This window comes from Haliaeetus albicilla, chromosome 7 (assembly GCF_947461875.1).
Source record: "Haliaeetus albicilla chromosome 7, bHalAlb1.1, whole genome shotgun sequence".
In the NCBI taxonomy this organism is placed as follows: domain Eukaryota; kingdom Metazoa; phylum Chordata; class Aves; order Accipitriformes; family Accipitridae; genus Haliaeetus; species Haliaeetus albicilla.
This window is the reverse complement of record NC_091489.1, coordinates 1,158,113-1,183,765: the sequence shown is the minus strand read 5'-3', so window position 1 is coordinate 1,183,765 and position 25,653 is coordinate 1,158,113. Positions and strand designations below refer to the sequence as shown.

The 25,653-nt window shown below is 62.6% G+C and overlaps 4 protein-coding genes across 5 annotated transcripts; 2 read left to right on the top strand and 2 right to left on the bottom strand.

Annotated features, from left to right (window-relative positions):
• Positions 1-718: 718 nt before the first annotated feature.
• EIF1 (eukaryotic translation initiation factor 1) lies at positions 719-2,128 on the top strand. The gene is made up of 4 exons (XM_069786336.1): positions 719-888; positions 1,180-1,343; positions 1,494-1,595; positions 1,907-2,128. Exons 1-4 carry the CDS (start codon positions 858-860, stop codon positions 1,949-1,951), a joined length of 342 nt encoding a protein of 113 aa, XP_069642437.1. The 5' UTR covers positions 719-857; the 3' UTR covers positions 1,952-2,128.
• Positions 2,129-8,829: 6,701 nt separating this feature from the next.
• Positions 8,830-9,448, top strand: LOC138685928 (gastrin/cholecystokinin-like peptide). The gene is made up of 2 exons (XM_069786335.1): positions 8,830-9,067; positions 9,192-9,448. Exons 1-2 carry the CDS (start codon positions 8,872-8,874, stop codon positions 9,314-9,316), a joined length of 321 nt encoding a protein of 106 aa, XP_069642436.1. The 5' UTR covers positions 8,830-8,871; the 3' UTR covers positions 9,317-9,448.
• A 104-nt stretch (positions 9,449-9,552) lies between these two features.
• Positions 9,553-17,414, bottom strand: HAP1 (huntingtin associated protein 1). 2 transcript variants are annotated; one of them, XM_069786333.1, is made up of 15 exons: positions 17,206-17,414; positions 15,147-15,223; positions 14,878-14,994; positions 14,665-14,765; positions 14,292-14,400; positions 14,076-14,154; positions 13,811-13,941; positions 13,648-13,722; positions 13,404-13,541; positions 13,244-13,311; positions 12,977-13,144; positions 12,428-12,741; positions 12,107-12,325; positions 11,533-11,635; positions 9,553-10,668 (listed from the first exon to the last, which is right to left on the bottom strand). In XM_069786333.1, the coding sequence occupies exons 1-15, from the start codon at positions 17,306-17,308 to the stop codon at positions 10,269-10,271; spliced, it is 2,202 nt and encodes a 733-aa protein (XP_069642434.1). In that variant the 5' UTR covers positions 17,309-17,414; the 3' UTR covers positions 9,553-10,268. The 2 variants fall into 2 exon arrangements, with proteins under 2 accessions (XP_069642434.1, XP_069642435.1); XM_069786334.1 differs by lacking the exon at positions 11,533-11,635 and having other exon boundaries at positions 10,496-10,668; positions 17,206-17,409.
• Positions 17,415-19,751: 2,337 nt separating this feature from the next.
• LOC138686223 (uncharacterized) lies at positions 19,752-22,315 on the bottom strand. Its single transcript, XM_069788319.1, has 4 exons — positions 22,303-22,315; positions 22,141-22,206; positions 20,640-20,906; positions 19,752-20,143 (listed from the first exon to the last, which is right to left on the bottom strand). The coding sequence occupies exons 1-4, from the start codon at positions 22,313-22,315 to the stop codon at positions 19,842-19,844; spliced, it is 648 nt and encodes a 215-aa protein (XP_069644420.1). The 3' UTR covers positions 19,752-19,841.
• Between the last annotated feature and the right edge of the window lie 3,338 nt (positions 22,316-25,653).

Genomic DNA, 25,653 nt, shown 5'->3' with positions numbered 1-25,653 from the left:
GGACACGACGACCACGGGGATGCGGCCGACTGAACTGCATCTCGCTGCCGCCGGCTCCCGCTCCCAGTCCCGTCCGCAGGGTGCTGCAGCCGGTCACCCCAGCCCGACGACTGCAGCTCTGCCGAGGGGGATGGAGCGGGCCCGGCCGGGAGGCAGCCCGACCACCGTGCTGCCCAGGGGGTCCCACCCCACCCCACCTCGGGGATCCAGCCCCCAAGCACCGCTGCCTCACCCCCGAGGCCTCGTCCCACCCCGGGGATCCCACCCGGCACCCGGCCTTGTGTCACGCACCACGGGGACCGGGCCTCACGCCAGGGCACCGCTCCCCCGGCCCCGCAGCCCGCCGCAGAGCTGGGCCCAGCGGGTCGCCAAGGCGGTGGGGGGGGGAGGCAGAGGCCGCGGGCGAGGCCGGCGGGGACGATTGGGGGCCCGGGGCCGGCGAGGGACCCCCGAGGCCCGGGCACGGCGCGTCCGCAGGCCCCGCCGGGCGCCCGGCGCTCTGCGCATGCGCCGCTCCGTGCGACACCCCCACCCACCCGAGCCTCCGCCGCGCATGCGCCCGACGCTTCTCACGCCAGCCGGGGCGCGGCCGCGCTCGGCCGTGCGGCGTGACGCCCCCCCCTCTTCCCCCCCTCCCCGCGCGCGTCGGCCAATCGGTGCCCTCGCTTTCCGTGCGTGCTGGCGTCACACGGAGGCGGTATATAAGCGGGCGGCGCCAGTCCCGCCCCCCTGACAGCGTCTCGAGCCGCCGCCGCGAGAGCATCCCCTCCGCCGAGAGCCGCTCGCGCCGCCGCCCGCCTCCGCCGCCGCCTCCGCCGCCGCCGCCCGCCTCCGCCGAGGGAAGGGAAGCGTATCGTATGTCCGCTATCCAGAACCTCCAACCCTTCGGTGAGGCCCTTTGTGCGGCGGGGGCCGGGGCCGGGCCAGGGCCAGGGGCCGGGGGGGGGGGGGGTGGGGAAGGGGCGGGGAGCGGCCTGACGGGCCCCGCCCTGGGTCGGCCCCGCCCCCGTGGCGCAGTTGCTATTCCCGGGGCCGGTTGCGTCAGCCGCGGCGCGCGGGGGTGGGGCGGGGCGTGGGGGCGGGCGGGCTTTGTTTGTGACGGGCGGGCGGGCGGGCCAATGCGGGGCGCGGAGGGGCGGGGGCGGCGGCGGGCCGGGGTCTGACGGGCGCTCTCCGCAGACCCCTTTGCTGATGCAAGTAAGGGTGATGACCTGCTCCCTGCCGGCACTGAGGACTACATCCATATAAGGATCCAGCAGCGGAACGGCAGGAAGACCCTCACCACAGTCCAGGGCATCGCGGATGATTACGATAAAAAGAAACTGGTGAAGGCCTTCAAGAAGGTGGGTGCTGCGGTGGGGGGGTCCGGGGGCTGGGGGGGGAGGCCCGCCCCTCGTCTGCGAGGGTGGAGGGGCTGGGGGGGGCCACCGCGGTGTCTGGGAGCGGTGTCGGCGGTTTGTGTCGTACTAAGGAGGGTTTTCTCCGCGTTGTAGAAATTTGCCTGCAATGGTACTGTAATTGAACACCCCGAATATGGAGAAGTGATTCAGTTGCAAGGCGACCAGCGCAAGAACATATGCCAGTTCCTCGTAGAGGTAGGATGCCTTCGCTCTGCCGCGCGTGCTAGCTAAATGTTAAACTAAACATGAGTGTCTGCGTTAATAAACTACACGGGCTCCAGTTTTCTTAGAAGGGCAGGCTGATGGAGGAAGCTCTTTCTGTTCTTGAAATTCTTGCTTGAGGCAAATACCATCCAGCAAGGCTTTGCAGTCGCGCTCTAATCTTCATTCCATGCTTCAGGGGGGAGCAGAAATCTGACAGTTCTACAGCAGCGTAGTCAGCATACGGATGTGCGCAGAGGCCTCTCTGCTTCGGTGTGCTGTAAAGTGCGTTTTCTTTCTTGCAGATTGGACTGGCTAAAGACGACCAGCTGAAAGTCCATGGGTTTTAAGTGCCTGTGGGTCAGTGAAGCTTTATGCAAGAAGATTTCCTTACCATGAAATTCCCATCTGTCCCTTGTCATAAGTTTAAAACCAGCCGGTTTGTGTAATGTAACTCTCTTGGGTCCACTATTCAGTCTGGACTAGTGTAATTCAGTGATGTAATAAACTCACAAGAGCCCATGCTATCTCGTCTTGCTGTCCCTCATTTAACAGAGGTAAATCGGGCATTTGGCATGGTCCAGCCTGCAGCTAAAAGTAACCAGATGTTCCAAGTTAAGCCAAGGGACTCGGCCCGTCAGTCCAGAGACTGTCCGGATCGCTCCTCAGTCCAGCTGCTCTTCCATTCTGATGGACGGTAACTCTGGCGGTGCCTCCTGCGGTCCTACACGGAGCGAGGCACCGAGCGCGAGCTGTGACATGGCATGGGGAGATAGCACCTTCCCTCTAGGCAGTGTTGGCTCCTGGTGGCAGAGGGATTTGGGGAAGCTTGATGATGAACAAGAGGAGTAACTGAAGAGTGACTTCAAGGCTGGATGTCTGCGGTTCAGGCCTGGCAGGTGCCGGTACCCTACAAGCCCCAAGGTACTGGGGTACTCAAAGGAACCGTTGCCTTGGGTTAAACTTTTGACAAGGGATCAATTTTGGACTAATGTAACAAGTATCACTGTAGATAGAGCCGCAGAGCTTATGTGATCCTAGCAACTGCTGCCTAATGCCCTGTGAAGTAACAGATTTTTGGTTTCATTTTTAATGTTTTATGTAATGTATTTAAAGTCTTATTTAAATAAAAATGGTTTTCAAAAGCAGTTGCTTGGTGGATTCAGTTGCTTTCTCAAGCCAATGTGCCTTGCTCTCCATAAGCAGTGACGCTGGTCAGAGCGGGAGCCTGGTGGGCTTCCCTGCCACTGATGGGAGCAGTGCTGGGGGGGGACGTGCAGCCCCGGGGAGCTCTGCGGGGTGCTGGGGCGCGTTTCCCCCTGTGACCTGCTGTGGGAATGGGGAGACGAGCACCCTTGGTGCTGTCTGGGTGTTCCAGTCCCTGACTGGAGTTGAGGTAAACAGCCTGTGAGTGGGTGGGTGTTGAGTCATTCCCTTCCTGGCCTGGAGTTCCTTAACCCTCGCACCCAGTCTTGTGCTCTTTTTTGTTCCTGTAAGACTGCCCAGGCTGCTCAGCACTTCTGCTTCCAGCAGAGCCGGACCGTTGGGGTGAGGAGGGGGGGCTTCTGTCACCCAGTGCCAGGCTCTGGTGGGGGCTGAGGGGCCCTTTTCCTCTCGGACCTTAGGAGCTCCCCAACAAGCAAAAACAAAGTCGCCTCAGGTAAAACATGCATTTTAGAGCAGCTCTGGTTACTGAGGCTGGCAACACCTTCTGTGGAAAAGCAACGTGAAACGTACTCCAGTCTGTCAGAAGGGGCGCAGAACGTCCATGGTTTCCTTCCGTGGGCACCCCCAGCCTTGTCCATCCCATGGCAGGCGATGCTGTGGCTGCAGCTTTTGGCCTGCCCGCTGCGAGGGCTGCGGTGTTTTGGTGAGGCTCGCTTGCTGTCGGCGCGGTGGCGGAAACACCGGGAGCTGCCTGGGCGGCCACTTGTGCTTTTGGCAGCTTTCTAAGAAGAGAGTCTTGTTTGTTCACTCGCTGCCTGCAACGACTGTGGTTTTCCACCCCTTTTCCATGCGCTGCAGTGCAGCGCTGGGTTCACTTTGCTGCCATTTACTTTCCTGGGAGACTTTGCTCTTGGAAACCAAATTGCCACAATTACGCAAAGCACCTATGAGTGCAGGTGACCTCGAGCCCTGCCTGCACTCGGAGAGCGAGTGCAGGCAGCGTTGAGACCGACAGTCACACTGGGGCATGTGTACGTGACTGCAGCCTGATGCAGCACAATCTCTGGTCTGCTTCTGCCTCCAAAATTCAACTTCTCCTGCCTGCGCTGGGGCCTTGCTCAGCGTGTGGAGCCAGGCTTTCTCCCCGCTGGGCTTTGCGGGGCTGCTCGCAGCCATTCAGTCGCAAGAAGGAGGCACCGCTTTGGCCCAGCGTTCCTCGGCCAGTGCGGATAAGGCTGGGCCAAGAGAGCCAGACCCAGCCAGGCAGAGGCAGACGCCGTAAGTCCTGGCTTTCCTAGGTCCAGCCTGTCGCGGTGCAGCCAGTGCTGGGAGAAGGGACCGGCCCGAGCACCTGCAGGTCGGGCTGCAAACCTGCGTCAAGGGTCTGCCCGGCCCATGGCGCTGGAGGAAGTGGTGGCTGCCTCCCCATCACCCTGACGGCTCATTTGGCCCAGATCGAGCCATTAAGAGCCAGAAATTGCAAAACAATTTGTTTGTTCCTTGTGAAAAGCACTCTGCAGAGCGAGCAATCAATCGCTGCGGAGCATGGGGTGTGCCAGGGCGCTGCTGCCTTCCTGCCCATTCAAAGCCCATTTGTTTTGGCGTTGTTTGAGGAGCACCGATAGCGGTCTTTGCAAACCGACCGAGTGCCAGGGGCACGGGCCGACAGCGAAGCGCACCCGATCCCTGGCATGTCATGCAGATGGGTTTTATTGAAGGAGGGAGACAAATGTTCTCTACGAATACAACGAGACGAGGGTAAATACAGGCGAGAGGAACTATCAATATTGCAAGAAGAGACTGGGGACGGCAGAGGGGGATTTACTGGGGGTGCTGGGGCAGGCTGTGCTCAGCAGCAGGGCGTTACTGAGCCTTGGGGTGGGCATCGTGTGCCCGCAGCCAGAGCTCCGGGGTCTGTCACCGCGAGCAGTGCCCACCCGTTCCACGACACCCCGAAGGTTTTCGGGGCGGGGGGGAAGCTGACAGAGCTGCAGGAATGGGCTGCTCCAGGACATTTAGGACAAGAGGGAATGGCCTCAAGTTGCGGCAGGGGAGGTTTAGGTTGGATATTAGGAGAAATTTCTTTCCTGAAAGGGTTGTCAGGTATTGGAACAGGCTGCCCAGGAGTCACCATCCCTGGAGGTATTCAAAAAGTGCGTAGACAAGGCACTTCAGAACATGGTTTAGTGGGCATGGCTGATGGTTGGACTCGATCTTGACGATCTTTTCCAACCTAAATGATTCTATGATTCTGTGTGTCCTGGCAAAGGGCACGTCTCCCAGCAGCACGTCTGTCCTGGCTGCCTGCTCCACCAAGTCCAAGTGGCCGGAGGCACAGTCCCCTGGGGACCCCCGTGACGCTGCGGGGAGGGGGGGGATCCCCAGCGCCAGCGTTTTTGTAACTGAGGGTGAAGATGTCTCTGCTGGTGCCAGCCTGCGGCAGGGCGAGTGCGGCAGCATCAGCCGGAGCCACACGGCAGGGCTGGGCCCCCCCAGACACCCCGTGAGCCCCCCCAGCAGCTGGAGCTGCCCCTCAGCCCCCATGCAGAGGGTCACCTCAGCCACGGCATGGTGGCACACACATATACGTACGTACATGCCTTCTGACGGGGCCAATGGCCCCATAGATTGTCAACATACGTGCCTATACACACACATACACGTATGGCTTTATACCTATATCTACAAGTACGTATACATACACACACACATAGGTGTGTAGATAGATATGTGTGTGTATACATATACACATATATATGTATAATAGATATAGTATAGTAACTATCTCAGTACTCTATACATATATATGTACACATATAGCTATAGACACACATGTGCATGCATGTATGTTTATATGGATGGAGACTATATGGGGCAATTGGCTCCAGTGGGGGGGGAGGCTGTCTACATATATACACACACACACACACACACACGCGTGTATGTACATCAATATGTACACATATACACACACAGTGACACATATATATGTGTGTGTGTGTACACACACGTACATGCCACTGGGGTGAATTGTGCCATATAGTCTCCACACATATACGTATATACACAGCCAGCCACATACACACGTGTGTGTGTGTGTGTGTGTGTGTATATATATATATATATATATATATATATAGACACACACATGCAGAGGGACAAATTACCCCATATAGTCTCCATACATATAAAGGTAGACACGTGCACATATTTGTCTATATCTATAGCCATATGTATACATATGAATATATGCATATATTTAGATAGATGCATAAGATATACAGTATGTTATCACTCACAATTATATACATTATGTATATTATCTGTATTTTATATTGTATAGAACGTTATATATTATACTGTATAGTCACTGTTTATTATATATACATTAAAAGTAGCATATAATTTATCTGCATACATAATCCATTATAAAATATAATAATAAACATATAATATAAAATCTAATTCTGTGTCTCCATGTGTGTACTATAGTATATTACACTGCCAGGGTCAAGTTCTCCTTATATGTATGTATACCTGTCTATGGCAGTATGTATGTAGATAGCTATGTGTTTGTAGCTACACATATATACTGCTGGGACCAATTGCCCCACCTATTCTCCTCCATCCTTATAGACATAGAGGGACATCTGCGCATGCACATGCATGTACCCCCCCCCCCCCCGAGCTCTCTGTCAACATCTATAGGTGTCTTTTTATATACTTGTATATACAGATACATGTATTTATAGCTATTAAGACCTGTGTGGTTTTTACATAGTAAGATACATGTGCCCCATCATAGAGTTACCATCCACACGAACATATATGCGAGCACATGGTTGTGCACGTGCATACACACACACACTCTCTCTCTCTCTCTCTCTCTCTCTCTCTCTCTGTCTATAGCTACATCTACAGCTAAATCTGTAGTCTATATAACCATAGATATATCAACCTGTGTGCATTTGTGTGTTCAGAGAGAGAGAGAGTGCGAGCACCCACCAGGATGAGCATACCAGTATACATACATGTGTGCAATTATGTGTCTATATATTTATCTCAACATATGAATTTCTCGGGGGGGGTGTGTGTGCACAGTATGTGTGTACATAGACACATAGAAATACATTTATATATGCATGCACATAACCATGGCCAATTGCCCCATATAGGCTCCTTCCACGCACACACACATATGTGCACATCTATATGTCTAGCTATCAGTTATAGCTATAGCTATACTTCCATTTATATCTAGATGTAGCTATGCATCTATTATGTATATGTGTAAGCTGTATATGCATTTAATTACGTATGTAGTTAGACAGATAGATATAAATCACACACACACATATATAGGTATATACGCATACATAGTGCTGTGGCCAATTGCTCCTTACAGTTACCTTGCAAATAAACCTACCCACACACACATATACATCTCATGTGTGCTCTTTCTTTCTCTCTCTGTATGTGTACATATAGATATGTATAGTTACCTATCTATGCATGAATGTCCCTGTGACAGACAGATAAACTGACCACAGGGGGCCAATTGCCACACGCACAGACACCCCCCCCATCCCCCAGTTTTATAGCTCTGTCTAGATCTACACCTATGTATACATCTATATATACATCTGCAGCTATGACTATATCTTTTAGCTAGTTATACACTCATGTGTCTATGCACCTACCTGCATAGTTATACACTCATGTGTATATGTACATACCTGCATAGGTATCTGCATGTATATGTACGTGTGTGTGTATATATATATATATATAACTCTATATGTATTTCTAATTGTGTGTGTATACGTACACGTATGTGGGTGTATAGATATGTATGTATAGGTGCGCATGTTCAGCTAGATAAATAGCTATGCTTTTCTACATATATAAATGCAACCAAGGCCAAGTACCCTCTAGGTAGCTCTATCTAGATTTATATTTACCTATGTCCATATGTAGCTATAGATGAACATGCATATATATGTATGCAAGTACCTATACCTGTATATGTGCATGTATATCTTTGTATGTATATGGACACTATAGATGAGTATATATGGATCTATCTCTATCAAGCTCTGCACGTATATGTGTGTATATTTACATGTGCATGCACTCTATGCATATATATATACACGCACATGTCCATATCTACAGCTATACCTATATATGTTTATACATATCTATACACATACATAGCTGTATGTGTGTATACATTGATCTATATGTGTGTATGTATGTATAAAATAACACACAAATGTAGATAGGTATGGCCAGATAAAATAGTTACGTGTTTATAGACGCACACATACAATCATGGCCAATTGCCTCATACAGTCTCCAGCCGTACGCATGGATCCACACAGACACACGGTCCTGCAGCCCCGGCGGTGTGTGTCTGTGAGTGGGTGTGGGTGCACACGTGTGTGCCCGTGGGGCTGCCCCGTGTCTCTGCGGGTGAGTGTGGAGCCGCCCCGGGGTGGGGCAGTCGTGGCAGCGCCTTTAAAAGCGGGGTGAGCCGGGGCTGCCCTGGACCCTGCCGAGCCACCCCGCCGAGCCACCCCGCCGAGCCCCGGGGCCAGCAGGTGAGTCCCGGCCGGGCTGCAGGGACCGGCCAGAGGGGACTTGGGGACCCGCTGGGAGAGAGGGATGGAGAAGACTCGGGGACCAGATGAGAAGGATGGAGGGGACTTGGGGACCAGACGAGAAGGATGGAGGGGACTTGGGGATCAGACGAGAAGGACGGAGGGGACTTGGGGACCAGATGAGAAGGATGGAGGGGACTTGGGGACCCACTGGGCGAGAGGGATGTTGGGGACTTGGGGACCAGACAAAAAGGACGGAGGGGACTTGGGGGACCTGCTGGGAGAGAGGGATGGAGAAGACTCGGGGACCAGATGAGAAGGATGGAGGGGACTTGGGGACCCACTAGCAGGGGCAGTGGGGACTTGTGAACTGGCCATGCCCTGGGGACGCGTATCGTGCTCCCCGCATGGGTCGCCCCTTGCTGCAGGCTGAGCCTGTGTCCCCAGTTCGGTGGCTGCAGCCCCTCTGCTCCCCTTCCCCGCTCAGTCTCTCCGCAGCCATGAAGGTGAAGGTGTGCATCGGCCTCGTCCTCGCTATCATGGCGACCGCCTGCCTGTGCCGGCCCGCGGCAGAGGCACGGGGCGCTGCGGAGGACCCCCGCCAGCTCCCCACCAGCCTGGTCCGGCGGGACTGGCCCGACTCCCTGTCCCAGGAGCAGAAGCACTTCATCTCCCAGCTCCTGCCCATCTTCACAGGTACCGGGAGGTGCAGGGTGGGCAGCTGGGGGGGGGGGGGGGTCCATAAAGCACAGCCCAGCCCCCCATCCCATGCCAGCCCCCAGCCCGGGGCAGCTCTAACCTGCTGCCCTTGCCCTGGCAGAGCTGAGAGAGCGCAAGGGCTACGTGCACGGGGACGAGGGGATGGCGGCCCTGCACGACCACTACTACCCCGACTGGATGGACTTCGGCCGTCGCAGCGCTGAGGAGTCGGTCAATGCCGTGTAGCCGCTGGGCTGGCCGCACTGTGCAGAGCACCAGCACGCTCAGTGCATGTTCCTTCCTGCAATAAAGCTTTGGCACTACAGCTGCTGCTGTTCACGTCTTTGCTGGGAAGAGTTGGGGCAGAGGAGGGCGGCCAGGCAGGTGGGCTTTGCCCCCAGCCCCACCAGGAATGGCAGGGCAGACACCCAACAGCACAGTGGCAGACACGGCCCATGGCAGCAGACACGGCACACACGAGCTGCTTCGTGATTTCACATTTATTTGACAAGGAACAGGGCACAGCCTGGAGCGAGGGACACAGTCGGTGGGAGCAACAACTACACCCCGAGAAACACCTGCGCCAGGAGTCCCCGTGCTGGGGAGTGCTGCTGCTACTGCTATTCGATGGGCAGGAAAGAGTTTAAAACCACCATTCCCTTTCAAAGTCAGCCCAGATGCTGGCCAGGAGCCCAGCCCAGTGTGGGAGGTCTCACCCTGGCACAGGCGGGTGTCATCCCCCCAGGACCACCTGAGCCCAGACTGAGCATCACCCTTCGATGCAGCAGCCCAGACAGCCCCAAAGGGCCGAGCTGCTCCTCGGACAGGCTCAGCAGAAGCAAGAACAGTTTTTATTGCCAACAACCAGCTCCTGCGAAGGCTCCGTACCCCCACAGCGTGGGACAGGGTCAGCCAGCACCCCCTGCCCGGAGCTCTCCCCAGCTGCATCACCCCATGCAGCTCCCAGCACACAGGACCCTGCCGCAGCATAGCACAGGGCCGGGGAAGCATCGTGCTGGGACCACACGGCACCGCAGGGTTGCGTCCTTGCAGCCAGGGCAAAACCCCTCTGAGCCGGTACTGGGCCTGCTGCCGGGTCCCAGAGCAGGGGCTGAAAGCCTGTCCCATCTCCATTTCCCTGTGGATGGGCGATGAAGAGGACATGTCTCATCCCGGGCTTGTGGGCTCCGCAGCACCATCACGTCAGCGCATCCCGGGCTCCCCTGCACTCTCCTCGGGCATAAGACATCTCCCCTCTGGCCACCACCTTGTCCAGCCCCAGGCGCCGCAGCTTCTCCACCAGGTTCAAGCTGAAGATGCTGCTCCTGAGCGGGGGTCCGTCCTGCCCCCCGGGCGCAGGGAAGGGCCGAGTGTCAGCATGCTGGGGGTCCTGGGAGGGGAGCGGGGGGGCCCACTGCGACCCAGTCCCTGGCACGGAGGCAGAGATGCCCCGCGCCAGCAAGAGCCTGACGAGTCCCACAGGCGTGCTCAGGGGTCCGGGGCCAGGTGCCAGCATGGGGGAAGACGGCTCCGGCGAGGGGCTGCCGAGGCTCAGCCCCTCAAAGGGCCCACAAGAAGGCACGACGGCGTTATACAGACTGGAGGGGAAGAGAGAGCAGAAGGGGGGGTCAGTGGGGGGCCCCGTCCTGGGGGATGCTGCTGCAGGGCCCCCCTTCCTTCTTCCTACACATTAATTCACCTAACATGCCTCAGGCTGTGGGAGACCCCCATGCTTGCAGCATTGCCCAAGGGCCCCAAAGCTCGTGGCACAGCCCTGGGGGGGGTGGGGTCCATGCCCCCCCAGCTTTCAGGCAGCCAGGAGGGGATGGGACATGGTTGCTGCTCTACAAGCGTTTTCCAAACATGCAGGGTTTTTGTCTAACAGTGCGCAGTGAACTCCAGCTCACATCAACCCCCGAACAAGCCTTGGCGGGGGCGGGGGCGTTATTAGGGCTAAGCAACAGTGCTCATTAATTAAGGGGCAGCCTAGCGCCTGGCTCCTCCAGTCCAGCCTGGGGAAAGGTCCTGGCTGGTGCACAAGTGCAGGGAGGAGGAAAGCCACGTCCATTCCCAGGGAAGGTGACTCCCTGCCAGTGCCAGGAGCAAATGCTGCTCTGTCCCCAGGGAACTGCTCCCCGAGGTGAGCCCAGCCTTCTCCACCCTGAGGAAGGCTCTTCTTCCCATCATGGTGCTGCAGGGCAGAGGCTGGGGGGGGGGGGGGGGGGCGGCCTGGTCCCAGCCCCCCAGGGGGGTGCACAGCCACTCAAGCAGCCAGATTCAGGGACATTTCAAGTGCCGGGCATCTCTCAGAGCATCAGGGGCTGCAGGTGGTCCCCAGCCCGCTGCTTCCTCGAGCTGCACAGAGCCAGCCACAGGGTGACGAGAGGGTTAGGAGGGGACGGGGGGGGCTGATGGGGTAGCGGTGCAGGCAGTGCAGGCGGTGGGGGGGCCACACGCCTTACCTGGGTGTCACCGTAGTGATCTCAGTGGTGGGGTGGAGGATGTGGCAGGTGGTGATGGTGAAGGTAGACGGGGTCTGGGGGAGGTTGTTAACAGAGAGGAACACTGGAAGGGACAGGAGACACTGGGTTAATGGGGAGGGAGGGCACAACACAGGCAGAGAGCAGGGCTCTGGGCAGAGAGGAGAGCCAAAGCTGGGCTGTGAGCTGCCATGGACAGCAGAAAGCTGCATGCACGGGCCACATCTCCAGCAGCATTTGGGTCCGGCGCTTGCTCAGAAGAGAGGGCTGGGAGCACAAGTGTGAACAGGAGCTGACATTTCTCCCAGACCTGTCCCTTCCACATGCCCAGGCCGCAGCAGGCACACGCCAGCGTGACGGCGAGGGCTCACCACACCAGGGCGGCTGCATAACGGCCCTTGTGCAGCTGCAGATGGAGCATCCCCACGGGGACGGACGGGTGAAAAGGACAGGCTGCTGCAAGAGGGGAGAGCGTGGGGGGATGCGAGGAGCAGCCTGGGCAGGGCAGGGGCGTCCCAGGGGCCGCATCCCCCCCGCCCCCTCGCTCCGTGCTCACCCCCGGAGCGCTCCTTGGCTTTGGCGGGCATAGAGGTAGGGAGCAGCTGGAAGGAGCTGGTGTCCACGTCATCCTCCTCCAGGTCATTGAGGCTGTAGACCTCCTCCAGGTCAATGTCCAGCTGCCTGAAGTCTTTGGTAAGCACCCCGGGACGGGGCACCAGGATCCCACCCAGGTTGGGCCGTGCCAGCTGCTGCCAGTGGTGGAGTGTCACAGAGCCTGGGGGGGGACACACACACAGACGGGGAGAATGAGCTGGTGTCATGGGATCCTCCCGGCACCTCCATCTCTGCGCACCAGGAAGCCCCCTCCACCCCTCACCTTCCAGGGGCTTCACGATCTGCAGCTTGTCAGGCAGGTAGGTGAGGGAGCAGAGGGAGAAGCCGGAGCCAGCGGTGAGCTCCGAGCTCCCTGAGTAGGTGGTCCCAGTGGAGACGATGCTCTCGTTGGGGGTGAGGAAGCCGCTGGAGCTCTCCCCGTCCCTCAGCCGCCCAAGCTTGCGCTCCCGCTCTGCTTCGAAGAAGGAGCGCTCCTCCGAGGCATGGCTCTGCTGCCGCACCGACAGCCGCTGCACCGCCGCCTCCAGGTCCTGCCGGCCCGGGGCTGCCCGGGGCTCCTCTCCGGCCCTCTCGCCCCTGCCGGCGGGCACAGCGTTAGGGTGCTCGGGCCGCGGTCCCACGCCACACACCCCCCAACGCTGCGCCGGACCCCAGCCGGCAGCAAGCTCCGGCTGCGCCTGCCCTCCTCCTGCCCCAGGCTGGCGGCGTTGATTAATGCTCCGATGTGATCAACATCTTGCCAACCGCCCATCTCCTACGCGGGGGCAGCCGCTCTGTCCCACCCAGCCCGAGTCCCCACTGCAGCACTCACTGGGCACCCTCGGGGCCGGAGCAGCTGGTGCGGGGGGTGCTGGCCCCACCAGAAGGGGCGGCTGACAACTGCTTGGAGCCCGGCATGTTGTGGGGAGACTCGGAGCAAGACCTGGCTTTGGCCGCCTGGTTCACCGCTTTCACCGTCTCAAAGACACGCAGGTAGCTCCTACGGGCAGGAAGCAGGCAGGGATGGACCCTTGAGCCAGCCCCCCAGGGACCCCCCCCGTCTCGTGGCCCAGCACGAGCCACCGATGCCAGCACTCACTTGTAGTCCGAGGAGGAGCTGTCTGTGCCCTTCCTCATCATCCCCTTGATCTCAGCCGCCAGCGAGTCCTGGAGACACGGGGGACCCAGTGTCAGCAGAGGGGAGAGCGGAGCCCCCCCAGCCCTCCCGCTGCTCAGCCCTGCCCGCACCCCCCGCTCACCACGGGCAGGAGGCTCGGCGTGCCGTAGCGGCTGACGGTGCTGTTGGGCAGGCTGCGGCTGCGCAGGCTCTTGACCTCCTCCTGGGCTTCCTGCAGCATCCCACCGCACTCGGCGTACTTCTCCTGCAGGTCCCGCAGCTGCGGGCACAGGCGCAGCTCAGGCACAGCCCCATCGGCGATGGGGCAGGACCCCCCCTCCCCCCAGCAGCCGGGGCACCCATGGCCAGGCCCTCCCCGGGCTCACCTCCATCCGGAGCTGCTGCTGCACCTCTTTTGCCACGGCCAGGTGCTGCTGGAGCTCCTCCACCTCCGAGCCGTACTGTGGGCAGGAGCGGGCAGGTCAGGGAGCTGTGCCCCGTGTGTGTCCCCCCCCCAGCATCCCCCTGGCACGGGCAGGGGACACTCACCGTGCGGCACTTCTGCTGCAGGTCCACAACCTGCGCCAGGAGCTGGCTGATCTCCTCCTGCTGCCGCACAGTGTCCTCTGTCTTGCGGGCCAGCTCGTCGGAGAGGTAAATGACCTGCTGGCTTGCTTCAGCTGGGGAAGGCCCAGGGTCCATCACCGCCAGGGCATGGTTCCCCAGCCCATGCAGTGATGCTGGGCAGTGCCTGCAGACCCCCCCAACCCAAGCCCAGAGAGGAGCTGCCCCCCGCGAGCCCAGCCCCACATACAGAACTGCTCCACACAGTCGATCATCAGCTGCTGCTCCTGGTCCTCATACTGACAGGTCTTGGCTGCAATGTTGGTGGCCTGGGAGAGAGTGTCGGAGGGGCTGAGCATGATGGGCAGGACCTCCAGCCTCCATAGGGGCCAGCTCAGGTCCCCCGGCACCAGGAGGGGAAGAGGTGGGCACAGAGAGGGGCGTCCCACCAGCCGGCTCTGCTCACCTCCATGCGAAGTTTCTGGTTTTCCTCCTCCAGGCACTTGAGTTTCTGCTGCAAGGTGTCGTACTGGAAGTACTGCTGCAGGGACAGCGAGGACTCTTGCCGGCGCAGCCTGGGGACAGCAGGGAGGGCACTGAGCACCCGCAGTGCAGGCAGGATGGGGCTGCCCACCCAGCCCCCTGCCCACTCCCCCCAGCTCCCAGGCAGGCATCCGCAGCGACCCATCTCTGGGGGTCTGGACCCACGGCCACCATGGGAGGGAAGGGAGTGCCAGCCCTGGCGCTACCCCAGGGACTCCTGCCCAACGCCTCTGCCCAGCCCCCCAGGAGCAGCTGTGCCCCAGGTGAAGTGGTGGGACAGGGACCCCCCCACTCACGGTGTGGAGGTGGCGGTGGTGGGCTCGCTCTCCTCCGTCGTGGTGGTGTAGAAGTGGAGCAGGTCGTCCCGCATGGAGACCTCGTGGCGCAGCTGCGCGATCTGGGAGGGCAAGGGGCATCAGGGCACAGCCAAGGGGACCACAGCCGCCCACGGCCCCCGGGCTGGGCACGCAGGGGGCCGAGGCCAGGACCCTGTACCCGGGAGCCATTACCTCCTCTTTGGCCAACTCCAGCTGCTCCTCCAGGAGCTCATTGCGCTCAGTCAGGCTCCGGTTCTGCTTCAGCAGGGACTGCCCGATGCGCGCCGCCAGCTCCAGGTCCCGCTCCTTCTGCAAGGGGCAGGTCTGCGTCAGCCGGGGCCTGTCCCCTGCTCTGCCCCCCCCCTTCCCCAGCCCTCGCCCACCCCTGTGTCCCCAGGGTCCCATCAGTCCCCGGCCCTCACACCAGCCCAAGCCCACGCACGGGGCGAGCACTGACATACCTCATCCAGCAGGTTGGTGACGGCATCGATGTCATGGTAGGTCTTCGTGATCCTGACCACCCGCTCAGCACACAGGACTGGGGGAGAAGGGCGAAGGGTGAACCCCCGCACTACTGGAGCGCTGGCCCAGGGGCTCAGCCTCCCCGCTGCCTCCTGCCCTGTGTCACTGCTTCCCGTCAGCAGCCCCCGGGGTTGCACGGTGGAGGGAATGGGAGGTGACTGCTGCAGGTGGCACAAAGCTGCTCCACGGTGGTCACCAAAAAGGACCTTTCATCTGCTTGGCAGCACCAGCCACAGTGCAGAGCAGAGGCAGGCAGGGATGCTCACAGCTGTAACAGCATCACCATGGGAAACGGGGTGCTCCCACCTCACCCCCCAACCCTGCACGCATCCTGGGGCGGCAGGAAAGATGCCGAGCCCCCCTTGCTGCACCACCACCCCAGCCCGGACATAGTGCCAGCCCCACTACAGGATGCACAGATGGGATGGAGGGATGGAGAAAGGCAGGCAGCAGAGACAGGATCGGAGGTGACATCTCCAGCAAAAAGCATGCTGGAGCTCCAGTATAAATAGCGGTGGGTGGCACCACGCCGAGCCAGGCTCGCAGGCAGCGTGCCCTCCAATCTGTCCCCAGCCCCCTCCCCCAGATCTCCCCCTGAGAAGCCAGCCCTGCCCTAGTTTCTCCCTGGAGATGCTGGCCAAGGCAGAGCCAAACGCGACCTCTGAGGATGTCGCACCCCGCACCCACGCCGATGCCGCTCCAGCTGCAGCAACGCAGCGACCCGCGCTCTGAGCAACAGGGGCAAAGGCAGCTGCAGGCAGGTTGCCTCAGTAACAGGCAGCTGCCTGCCACGCCAACACCGCGCAGCACTGCGTCGGGCCAGGCCCCAGCTAAAGCCCGGCCTCCTCCCCTGCCGCTATCTGGGTCTCTGGCAGGGAGAGGTGGTGAGAGGACAGGGACGTCTGTCCCCCAGCACCATTCCTGCCAACTGTGCCTGCAGAAGCTGCCAGACAGCACCGGGCACGCGCCCAGATGGCAGCGCCGGAGCCGCACGGTGGGAGGGAGCCAGCAGCGAGCACGAAGCCCCAAGTCCTGCCTGCGCCCCGAGCCCTGCCCGCACCACACAGCTGCTCCTGACGCTCCCTTCCGATGTTCAACTGCCTCAAGGGCGCGTGCCTCAGTTTCCCCTGGCAGAGCTGTGCCGGCTGCTGCACTCGGGGCCTTGACCCGCGTCCCCAGCTGGGCAGACAAAGTGGGTTAACTGGAGAGGCTCAGCCACACAAATCCCATTACGCCGCCCCAGCTGGGGTTGTGTAATGGTGTGCATGTTGTCATGGCAATGCCCCCCACCACCACCCCCTCCCACCCCCAATCCCAGTCTGGTCCCCACTGCCCTGGGTGCTGGCCCCGCACCCCAACAGGCACGTACACCAGTGGGCACGTCCACAGGGAGAGGGGCCAACCCCAGCCCCGGCCTCACCCCCCCTCCCCATAGCCCAACAGGGCCTGCTCCCCGCAGGGGTCCCCAGCTGCACCTCATCAGGCCCCTGAGCTGTTAATTGGAAATAATTAGAGCATGAGCATCGTTACAGTTTGAGCGATGGCAGGCCCTGGGAGACACTGGGGGCCGCAGCGCTGGCAAACACGTAAACAGCCGCCCCCTCCACGGGCCTGACCCAGCTCGATGTGGGGACCCGCACCCCACGGGAGGGCAGACCCCCGTCCCCGCGGGCACGGGCAGACCTGGGGAAGGGGGGGGGAGCCCTCGCCCCATCCCTCTGCCTGCTCCCCACCACCACGGGAGCGGGGAGACCCCTCCCCGGGGTCAGGGTGACCCGGGGGGTCCCCAAAGGACCAGGCGGCAGCTTCCCCGGGACGGAGCTCTGCGAGCGGGGGCTGGGGCTGCGCACCCCGCAGCGGGGAGGGGGTCCCGCACGGACGGGGGAGAGACCCCGGCCCCCCCCCCCCCCCCGCCCGCGGAGAGAGCCCGGACCCGCCGCAGCCGCGCTCCCCGGGCAGAACCGGGCCGGGTCCCGTCCCCCGTGTCCCCCCCCTCACCTTCCTCCAGCTCCCGGGTGATGGGGTCTCCGCCGCCGCCCCCGCCCCGCTCCGCGTTCCCGTTCAGCTCGTCGTAGGCGGCGGGGCTGCTCCAGATCTCCATCGCGCCGAGCCCACCGCAACCAGTCCAGCCCAGTCCAGCCCGGCCGTTCCCGCCCCTATTTATAGGGTCGCCCCGTCTGCGCACACCTGCCCGGGCGCGTCCCACCGCCACCGGGACCGGGGCCGGGGCCGGGGGCGGTGCCGGGGCCGGGCGGGAGCGGGGCGGGGGCGGCGGGGCCGGGAGCTGCCCGCTCCCCCCTCGCTCCGCCGCTGGGATGGATATCGGCTCGCTGCGGCTGGAAGCTCCCCCGGGGAGTTTTGGGAACGCGGTCCCCCATCAGGGCGTCCTGGAGGGATGCTCCCCACCAGGCACCCCAGGACCAGGCTCCCCGTTGGGGGACACCTGGGGACCCATCGGGACAATCCTGCTCAGACCTGGGGACCCATCGGGACAATCCTGCTCAGCCCTGGGGTGCCGGTGCAGCTGGGCTCTGTGTCCCACCTCTCGTCCCCCAGCTTGTGGACGCGCAGCGGGCACCGGGGTCCCCACGGATGGTGGTGAGCGCTGGCTGCTGAGAGGGGACGCTGAGGGGTCACTGGGCCCTGAGCAGCAGCTTTGCAGGGCTGGCCCCACGGGTCATGCACAGGCAGCGGCTTTTGCCCCTTAGGAGGGACAAGGAGAGGTTTCGAGTCCTTCATCCAAACCCAGGCTGCATGCAGGGCTGGGGTTCCCCTGACGGTCAGGTTACGCCACAGTACGGCCTTTGCCAAAGCTCCCTGCCCGTTGCCTGGCCAGCCTTGCTCTTCTACCCCAGGCCTGGGTCCCCCCATCATCACTGACACGGATCACCACAAATCCTGCACACGCGGGTGCCCAGTGAGGTCCTGAGACCTGCTAGGTCCCTGACTCGGGAAAGGGCTTTTCCATCCTCCTCCAACCTGCTCCACTCAGCACCCCCACACTCTGAGCATGGGCTGGCATGAGCCTGCTCCCCCCCGTGCCCTGTCCAGGCTGCCCCATGCTCCCTGGCTGGCACCCCCAGCTCCCCCACAACCATACTTGTGCAGAGGCAGCACCAAAGCAGGAGAGCTGAATAAATCATGCTGTGCTGAATTATGGAGGAGCTGCCTGGCACGTAGCACAAGCCTCGTGGGCGGTAGGGCAGCGGGGCTGCGCCGAGGACCCCATGCCACGGCACCACGGCACACTGAGCATCATACTGGTAATGCCAACGTACACACTGCCTGCCCCCATCACCTGCCTCAATGCCGTTCCTCATTAGTACCGAACTAATGGGTGAATTGATGAGGCTGGGGCTGGAGCTGCCCCTCATCAACACACGATGCCCTTATTTGCCTGCTGGACTCCCACCCGATGGGATCCTGACCCCAAACCACGTCCTACTGTAACCACCGGACCCCTCCTGGAGCTGGGGCCAGGGCCAGGCACCCTCAGTCCCAGCTTCTCCCTCCTCCTTGCACCAGTGTTTCTCCTCCCAGTGATGGCAGAGGGTGAGGGCAGGGACCCAACCAGCAAACCTGGGCACCCACCCCCCAGGGACCCCAAGGACACAAGTGTGCGTCTTGGCATGGACAGGCAGGAGCCGCTTCTTCCTAATCCCCTGCCTGGGGATTTGCTCCTCCGGGCAGGTCCCCTGCGTTTCTGCGCAAGCAGATTACAGGGGGCTATTTCTGACGGCAGCTTAAAGGTTTGGGTAAAGGGATGAGGCAGCGCGGGCCCCCTCCACGCCGGCACATGCAAGTGGCACTGGAGTCATGGAGAAACGTGACCCGTGGGGGTCCCGGGGCCAAGCACGGCTGTCCCCATGGAGAGGGGATGGGGATGCCCGGGGTCCTACTGAGCGGGGTGTTCCCTGCCCTGTGGCAGGCAAACGGGGTTTGAGGTTCAATCCCTTGCACTGTTGCTGCAGGGTAGGGGGGTGCCGATGGCTGGGGGGGGCTGCACCCCGCTGCCTGCTGACCAGGGAGGGGAGCAGCCCGATGGGGAAGGCTGCAAGCACAGGCAGGGCACGAGTCGCCAGCCCAGCCTGTCGCAGGCGGCGGGGGGGAGCTGGGGCGGCAGTGGGGCCGGGGCCTCAGCCCCATCTGTCTCCTGCTGCCCCACATCCATCCGCCATCCCCTCTCTCTAATCCTGTCCCCGCCACACGTAGGCCAGAGGCAGAAGCAAAGCAGAGATAATCTGTCTGTGCCCCCCGCTGAACCCCGACCCTGCCCCAGGAACGGGCCTCGCCGCAGCGCCGTGGGGCATCGTCCCTGCCCTACCACGGCGGCTGTGGGTGTCTCCCCCCGGGCACCCACACCCCATGGCTCCAGGGGCTTTGCCGGCAGCAGCGGCCCCGTGCCCCCCTCGGCCGCTCCAGGCTGTCATGTTTGGTGGGCCAGCAGCACTGGGGGCCACCGGCGCACTCTCCACCCCAGAGAGCCACGGCAAAGTGCGGGGGGAGCAGGGACGTGCAGGGGGTCCCGGGAGATGACAGGAGCTCTCTCTGAGAGTCCGGCTCAGCTCAGCAGAAGCTGCTCCCAGAATTAGCCCGGGATGTTCTGGGCGAGGAAATCCAGCCCGTCAATCCCATTAGGGGCGATTAGCTCGTGTGTTGCCCTCGCGGCCCCGACCCACCCCGGCCGGTGCTGCCTGCACCCCGCTGCCCTCACCGGCCCCACGGCGCGGGATGGGGCACTCACGAAAGTACTGCAGGGTCTCCTCGATCTGCTGGGGGGTGAGGGGGGCCACGGGCTCCGGGGGGCCAGGGGGAGCACGCAGCCAGTCGTCATGGTCGTAGTGAAAGATGGTGTCAGCCCGCAGCGTGTAGCGGGGCAGCTGCTGGCCCAGCAGGCTGATGATCTCCACCTCGGGGACATCGCCGCTGCACAGGTCTGGGGACAGAGGGGCACAGTGTCAGCCACGGGTGGGGGTCACTCAGGAGGAGGGTGGCATGGGGGGGGCCTTGGCGGGGGAACGCTTCCTGCACCCCTCAGCCCACTCTGTCCCCTCAGGGTTTGAGGCTGGTGCCACTAGCCAGCTCGGTCCCCAAAGCCACTCGTTGTGGGGACTGGGGTTCCCCCCCTTAGGGTGGCACACAGGGACCCCCGCCCTTGCTCCCGCCTCACCCCCCCACTTTCTGCGGGCAGGGTCCTGCTGCCATCTCCTGGCCACGGTCTGCCCGGCCGAGCGGCGCTGGGGACAGCAGGCGAGGGATGCCAGCGTGGGGCGAGGGATGCCAGCGTGGGGCGAGGGATGCCGGGATGGTGGCTCAGCTCCGGCCACACCATGGGGACAGGACGAAGGACCAGCCCGGAGCTGCCCCAGCTCCTCGCCCCCCTCACCCCAGTCCCCAGGGCTACCCACCGGCAACCGCCCACCTCTACCCACCGGTGATGGTCGCAGCATCGCGGCGTCTGCCCGTGGCCGACCCGTGGGACGCAGGGCCGGTGTGGAGCAGGGCAGCAACGGGCGAGTCCGGGCTGGGCTGGAGGTGGCAGGTGGGTGGGCGCTGGCTGGGGGGGGTCTCTTGTGGGACTGCGGTGTCCAGTTTGGCTGGCGTTATGGGGGGGGGCCGGCTGCCATGGGGAGAAGCGCCTTCCTCTGTGGCTCCCTGGAGCGGCACTGGCAGGCAGCAGTCCCTTCTCCGGCCCCTGCCTGGGGAGAAGGAGCTGTTAGGGTGATGCTCTAAGGACCAGGGACACATCCTGAACCCCATGTTCAGGCATCCACATGTCCCCTATCATCCTGCCAGCTGGCCAAACACCCTCTGCAGGGACAATGTCTGCCAGGCCTGGGGCTTGCGGAGACCTGGACAGCATGGCCAGGGCTCAGGTGTCCCCGCTCCCCAGCCAGCCTGTGGCCTGCTGTGGGGACAGGGGGACCATGGGAACAGCCAGCACCGGGGCGGGCCCCAGCTCAGCCCCCACCTGCTGCTGAATGCGGGGTAGTTTCAGGGATGGCGCCGGGTCAGCATACCTGCTCAGCACCGCCTCTGCGGTGGCCGATACGTGACACAGGGGGCTCAGCACCAAAGCAAACACTTGGTGATATCCGGATCGGTGTCAGTGCCAGACAGGGGAGAGGATGCTCCGAAGGGATGGGGCAGGACCCTGCTCCCCCTGGGCTCGCTGCTGGGTCCTGCCTGCAGGAGCGGGCAGCGGAAGGAGCTGTAGAGCCACTGGGCAGTGGGTGGACACGGCTGCAGTGCTGGCAGGAGCCCTCGGGAGCCCCACCTCAGAGAGCAAAGTTCAGCTGTGATCCTCCACCCCATCAGCACCAGGATGCAGAGCAGGCACCTGCCGTGTCGCCCAGGGCAGGGCTGGGCAGCATCCACGGCAGTCCCATCCCAGCCATAAACACATCACGAGACAGGCCATAAAACCAGCACCTTCCTGCCCTCCTGCCACCTCCAGTGGGCCTGGCTTGGGCTGCAGCCACTGCTGGCACTGCCGCCTCTCTCCCCTGGGGGGGGGGGGCAGAAGCCTCCTGCGCAAGCCCCGTAATGCATCTCCACCCCTGCTCCCACCCCCACCGCGGTGGGTGCTGCGGCACCAGCAGCCCCTCATCCCTGGCAGCAGGTTCTTGCCAGGGCACCGCTGCCCTCCCTCTTGGCACGTGCTCATGGCTGCTGTCACATCCACAGCACCCAGGCCACCCTGCACCTCCCTCCAGCGAGGCCGGATCGTCCCTGGCACACAGGAGGGGCACGAGGCAACACAGACACCCCGAAACACACCCGCAGGCCCACAGTCCTCTGCCCCACAGCACCAGGACCGCCAGACATAGGCGGCCCAATCCTGTACCATGCTGCCCAGAGAACAGCTCCCCAGCCCCAAACCTGCAGACCCTCTCCCCCCCAGCTTCTCCCCAGAGAAGGAAGGGGACCCACCGTGCCGAGGTGCCGGGCTGCTGCTGCCCCCACTCCCTGTGCTGCTGCTGGCTCTGGGGAGGGAGCCTGGCCGGTGAGTCAGCGCTCAGCGGGGGCTGCCAGAGCCCTGCGTCTCCTTTTGGCTCAGCTCCTGCGTGTACATTAACTCTCCCCAGGGGGGACCTCGTTCAGACATGTGCGAGCAGCTCCCATCGCCCCCGTATCCCGCCGTCTCCCACCCCCGGCCACCAGCGCTGCCGGACGACCTGGGGATCTGCCCCACGGGGGCTGGCGGGGAGCTGGGCGAGAGCAGGAGGATGGCGGACCCACGGCACCAGCCGGAGACGGTGGGCCAGGAGAAGCGGGACCCTGGCTCGGCCCGTGCCCGGGTGCACGTGCAGACCTGTGCTCGCTGCTCTCTGCCCTGCCCTGATGCCGTCATGCAGCTCCTGCCCGGGCACCTCCCTGCCTGCGCAGCCTCACGGCAGGGCCAGGCTGCCCTGGGTAAAGGGTAGGGGCTAGACCCGAAGCCCCTTCCCCACCCTGCACCCGGGTGCCGACACTCGGCAGCAGCTGAGTGGCACTGGGGTGGCTGAGCTCGCTCCGAGCTATTTTTTCCCTTCAGCTGCTGCGGCAGGAGCCTGGGGCTGGGGAGGGGAGGCTGCTCGTGGCGAGGAGCCTCCGCAAGTGCCTGGGTCGGGGGGGCTGCAAAGCAGCAAGGCCAGCATGCGGGTTGAGGGTGAGGGCAAGGCGGTGGCTCAGTCCTGCCACTGGGATGGGGGCAGTCCTGCCCTGCCCCGGCCGAGGGGATGTCCCCAGAGGGGTCCCTGCAGAGCCCCCCGGGCTGGGACGGGGAACATCCCTGCTGTTGTACAGAGGAGGGTATGGACACAGCCGGGCTGTGGCTCCCGCATCCCATTAGATCCTGTCTGGATGCTCAGGCGACCCCGGGAGGCAGCAGCTGCCTGAAGCATCGTCCAGAAATGGGTCTCTCCCTACACCCGAGGCCATCGGGGAACGGACTCCTGCCCCAGCAGTTCATCCTGCGTGCTGCCTGGCTTCCCAGCTGGAACAGCCTCCTCAGCCCCCAGCTCAGACGGGGCTCCATCACCTTTGCTCTGTCATGACCCCGCAGCACCCAACACTCTGCCCCTGCCGCAGACCTCGCCGTGACTGATGACCCCATGGGTTCTCTGTGCCCAAGGGGCTGAGCCCTCCGCTCCGTTCCCCCTGCAGAAATACTCTCAGCAGCGTCAGCCTCTTCCCGAAGAGCAGGAAAACCCTCCCTGCTCCCGCACAGACTTCCTGGTTCAGGAACCGGGGACGGAGAAGCGCAGCCAGACCCCAGCCGCTGCCGCCGAGCCCCCTCCGCAGCCAGCCACTGCTGCGGCCAAACCACCCCCCGGGACCCCAACCCTGCCACAGGCCCCTGGCTGCTAATGCTGAGGGAGTGGGAAATCCCACCTAGGCGAGGAGCGAAGGCTTCGGCAGCAAAGCGTGGAAATGTGTTATGAGTGTCGGAGCCCACGAGTGGGGCCATGGGGGGAGCTGAGCGCTGGGAGAAGGGGTGAGATGAGGCAAATTCTCTGGGGGGCTCAGGCAGCCGCTGCCTTTGACACCCCCGGGGGACCAGTGGGGACTGGATGGGCACGGTCTGGGGCTCACCCGCTGGGGCTGCCCGGGGACTCGGGGTGCCCGGAGGTGCCGGGGGGAAGTGGGACATCGTGGGGAGCTGCAGGCACAGCGCACCCTATGAGAGTGGGAACCCGGCGTGCCCCGGAGCCGGGAGCGGGATACTGGGAGAGCTGGGGGCTCGGTGCAGTGGGGGATGCCGGGAGGTGCCGGAGCTCAGTGCATGGGGGGTGGGGAGGGTCCTGGTCGGTGGCTCTCGGTGAACTGGGGGGTCCCGGGGCACGGGGCACACTCACCGCTGGGCGCTGCTCCTGGTGCGGCGGCGGAGCGGGACCCTCGTACCTCGCTCCCGCAGCTCCGCCGGTAACAAAAGCCGCTCCCTGGGCAGGTGCGGATCATGGCCGAGCATGCCGGGACCTGTAGTCCGTCCTGCCGCCTGCTGGGGCACCCCTCCAGCCCTCCCCGGGGGGTGCAGCTCCCTGGGAGACCCCACAAGCAGCTCCGGCTGTCCTGGTACAGGTGTCCTCTGGCTCCACTCCCCCCCCCAAAAATCCAGGCAGTGCCCCCTGGCAACCCTGTCATGGTGGGACTGGGGGTCTCGGGATGTGTAGTCCTGCCCCGATGAGGGGACCCCAGGGTAGGCAAGGGGCACATCCTGCTCATGGCCCCAGGAGGGACTGGGTCCCATGGCTATGCCCCTGGGGATACCCGCAGGAGCCAGCCCCTCCTGGGGCAGATGCTCTGGGGCATCTCCAGGCCTGCTGGGCACCTCGGGGACAGCCGGATCTGACACCAGGAACATCCCCGATACCCACAGTGGGGGTGGCTGGGAGCCCGGAGTGGGGCTCCAGGCTCGGCATGGCCAAACCCCCATCCCAGGACACACAGGGCTGGAGCCCCACATCCCACGTCAACCCAGGCATGGCTGCTTGGGGTGCAGCAAAGCGCTGGCAGCTCTGCTGGGGTCCCTAGGGACAGGGGTGAGACTTGGCAGGGGCACTCTGTCTGCTCCCCCAAGTCACCCTGGGGACCCACCCAGCAGAGCCTGCACCCGCAGAGATGCACGTCTGGGTGCATGAATGCCCTCCCAACACTGCACAGCCCAGGCAGCAAGGGCTGGTCTGGCTAGATCGCCTGGCTCCCCCCCTGCACGGGGGGCTTATTCCCATTGCCTGTCACAGATCCGTCTCTTGTTCTGGCAGCGGCTGCAGCAGGCAGTGGGCTGCCTGGCCCCCCAGCCTCATCCGGAAGCGTGCTCAGCTCTGCCGGGGCTGCCCGGAAAGCAGCTGTTGTTTTGCTCGTTCCCAGTCCTGGCAGAGGCCGCCGCAGGAAGCGTGGCCGCATCCCCGCCGCACCGGGGCTTGGCTGCGGCCACGGGGCTGAGCTCCGTGCAGGATGTTCCCCTGAGCCGCCGGGACAGCGCTGGAGCCAGCCCCGCTTCCCAGACCAGCTCCTGCTGCTTTTGTCCCCGGCTTGCTCCTGCCCCAGCCCAGGCTGCTACCGGGACCGACCACGGCACGCCACAATGGACGTGTCAACTTTCGCGTCCTACTGCGCTCGGCAGCGGCCCCGTGCGTGGTGGGCACCCACCTCCCCGTCTCCCTGCCTCCCTCCGTGGCACGGCTGGGCGCAGCAGCAGTGCCAAGCAAACGCGCAAGGACGGAGGGGTTGATGCTGACAGCAAGCGGGAACGGCTGCGACTTTGTTCTCAGCTCCCTTTGATCGCGTCCCCCCCATCTCCCCGTGCTGGCGTCAGCCGTGTCGGGCCGATTAGTGTCTTCCCAGTGTCTGCACAGAACGAGCTGTGCTACAGCAGGCAGAGCTTGGAGCCGGGGGGTCAGGGACGATGTCCTGGCTCTCCACCTGCCTTCCCTGTGCCACGGTGCTGGGTATCTCACCGAA

Coding starts and splice junctions, on each gene's coding strand:
- EIF1 (XM_069786336.1), top strand. CDS start 858: ATGTCCGCTATCCAGAACCTCCAACCCTTCG. Junction 889..1,179: donor CCAGAACCTCCAACCCTTCG/GTGAGGCCCTTT, acceptor CGCTCTCCGCAG/ACCCCTTTGCTGATGCAAGT. Junction 1,344..1,493: donor TGGTGAAGGCCTTCAAGAAG/GTGGGTGCTGCG, acceptor TCCGCGTTGTAG/AAATTTGCCTGCAATGGTAC.
- LOC138686223 (XM_069788319.1), bottom strand. Junction 20,907..22,140: donor CAGCCCGGCACCTCGGCACG/GTGGGTCCCCTT, acceptor CCTTCTCCCCAG/GCAGGGGCCGGAGAAGGGAC. Junction 20,144..20,639: donor CGATGCTGCGACCATCACCG/GTGGGTAGAGGT, acceptor CTCTGTCCCCAG/ACCTGTGCAGCGGCGATGTC.
- LOC138685928 (XM_069786335.1), top strand. CDS start 8,872: ATGAAGGTGAAGGTGTGCATCGGCCTCGTCCTCGCTATCATGGCGACC. Junction 9,068..9,191: donor GCTCCTGCCCATCTTCACAG/GTACCGGGAGGT, acceptor TTGCCCTGGCAG/AGCTGAGAGAGCGCAAGGGC.
- HAP1 (XM_069786333.1), bottom strand. CDS start 17,308: ATGGAGATCTGGAGCAGCCCCGCCGCCTACGACGAGCTGAACGGGAAC. Junction 11,636..12,106: donor AGCCAAGGAGCGCTCCGGGG/GTGAGCACGGAG, acceptor TGTCCCTTCCAG/TGTTCCTCTCTGTTAACAAC. Junction 10,669..11,532: donor ATCACTACGGTGACACCCAG/GTAAGGCGTGTG, acceptor CTTCCCCTCCAG/TCTGTATAACGCCGTCGTGC.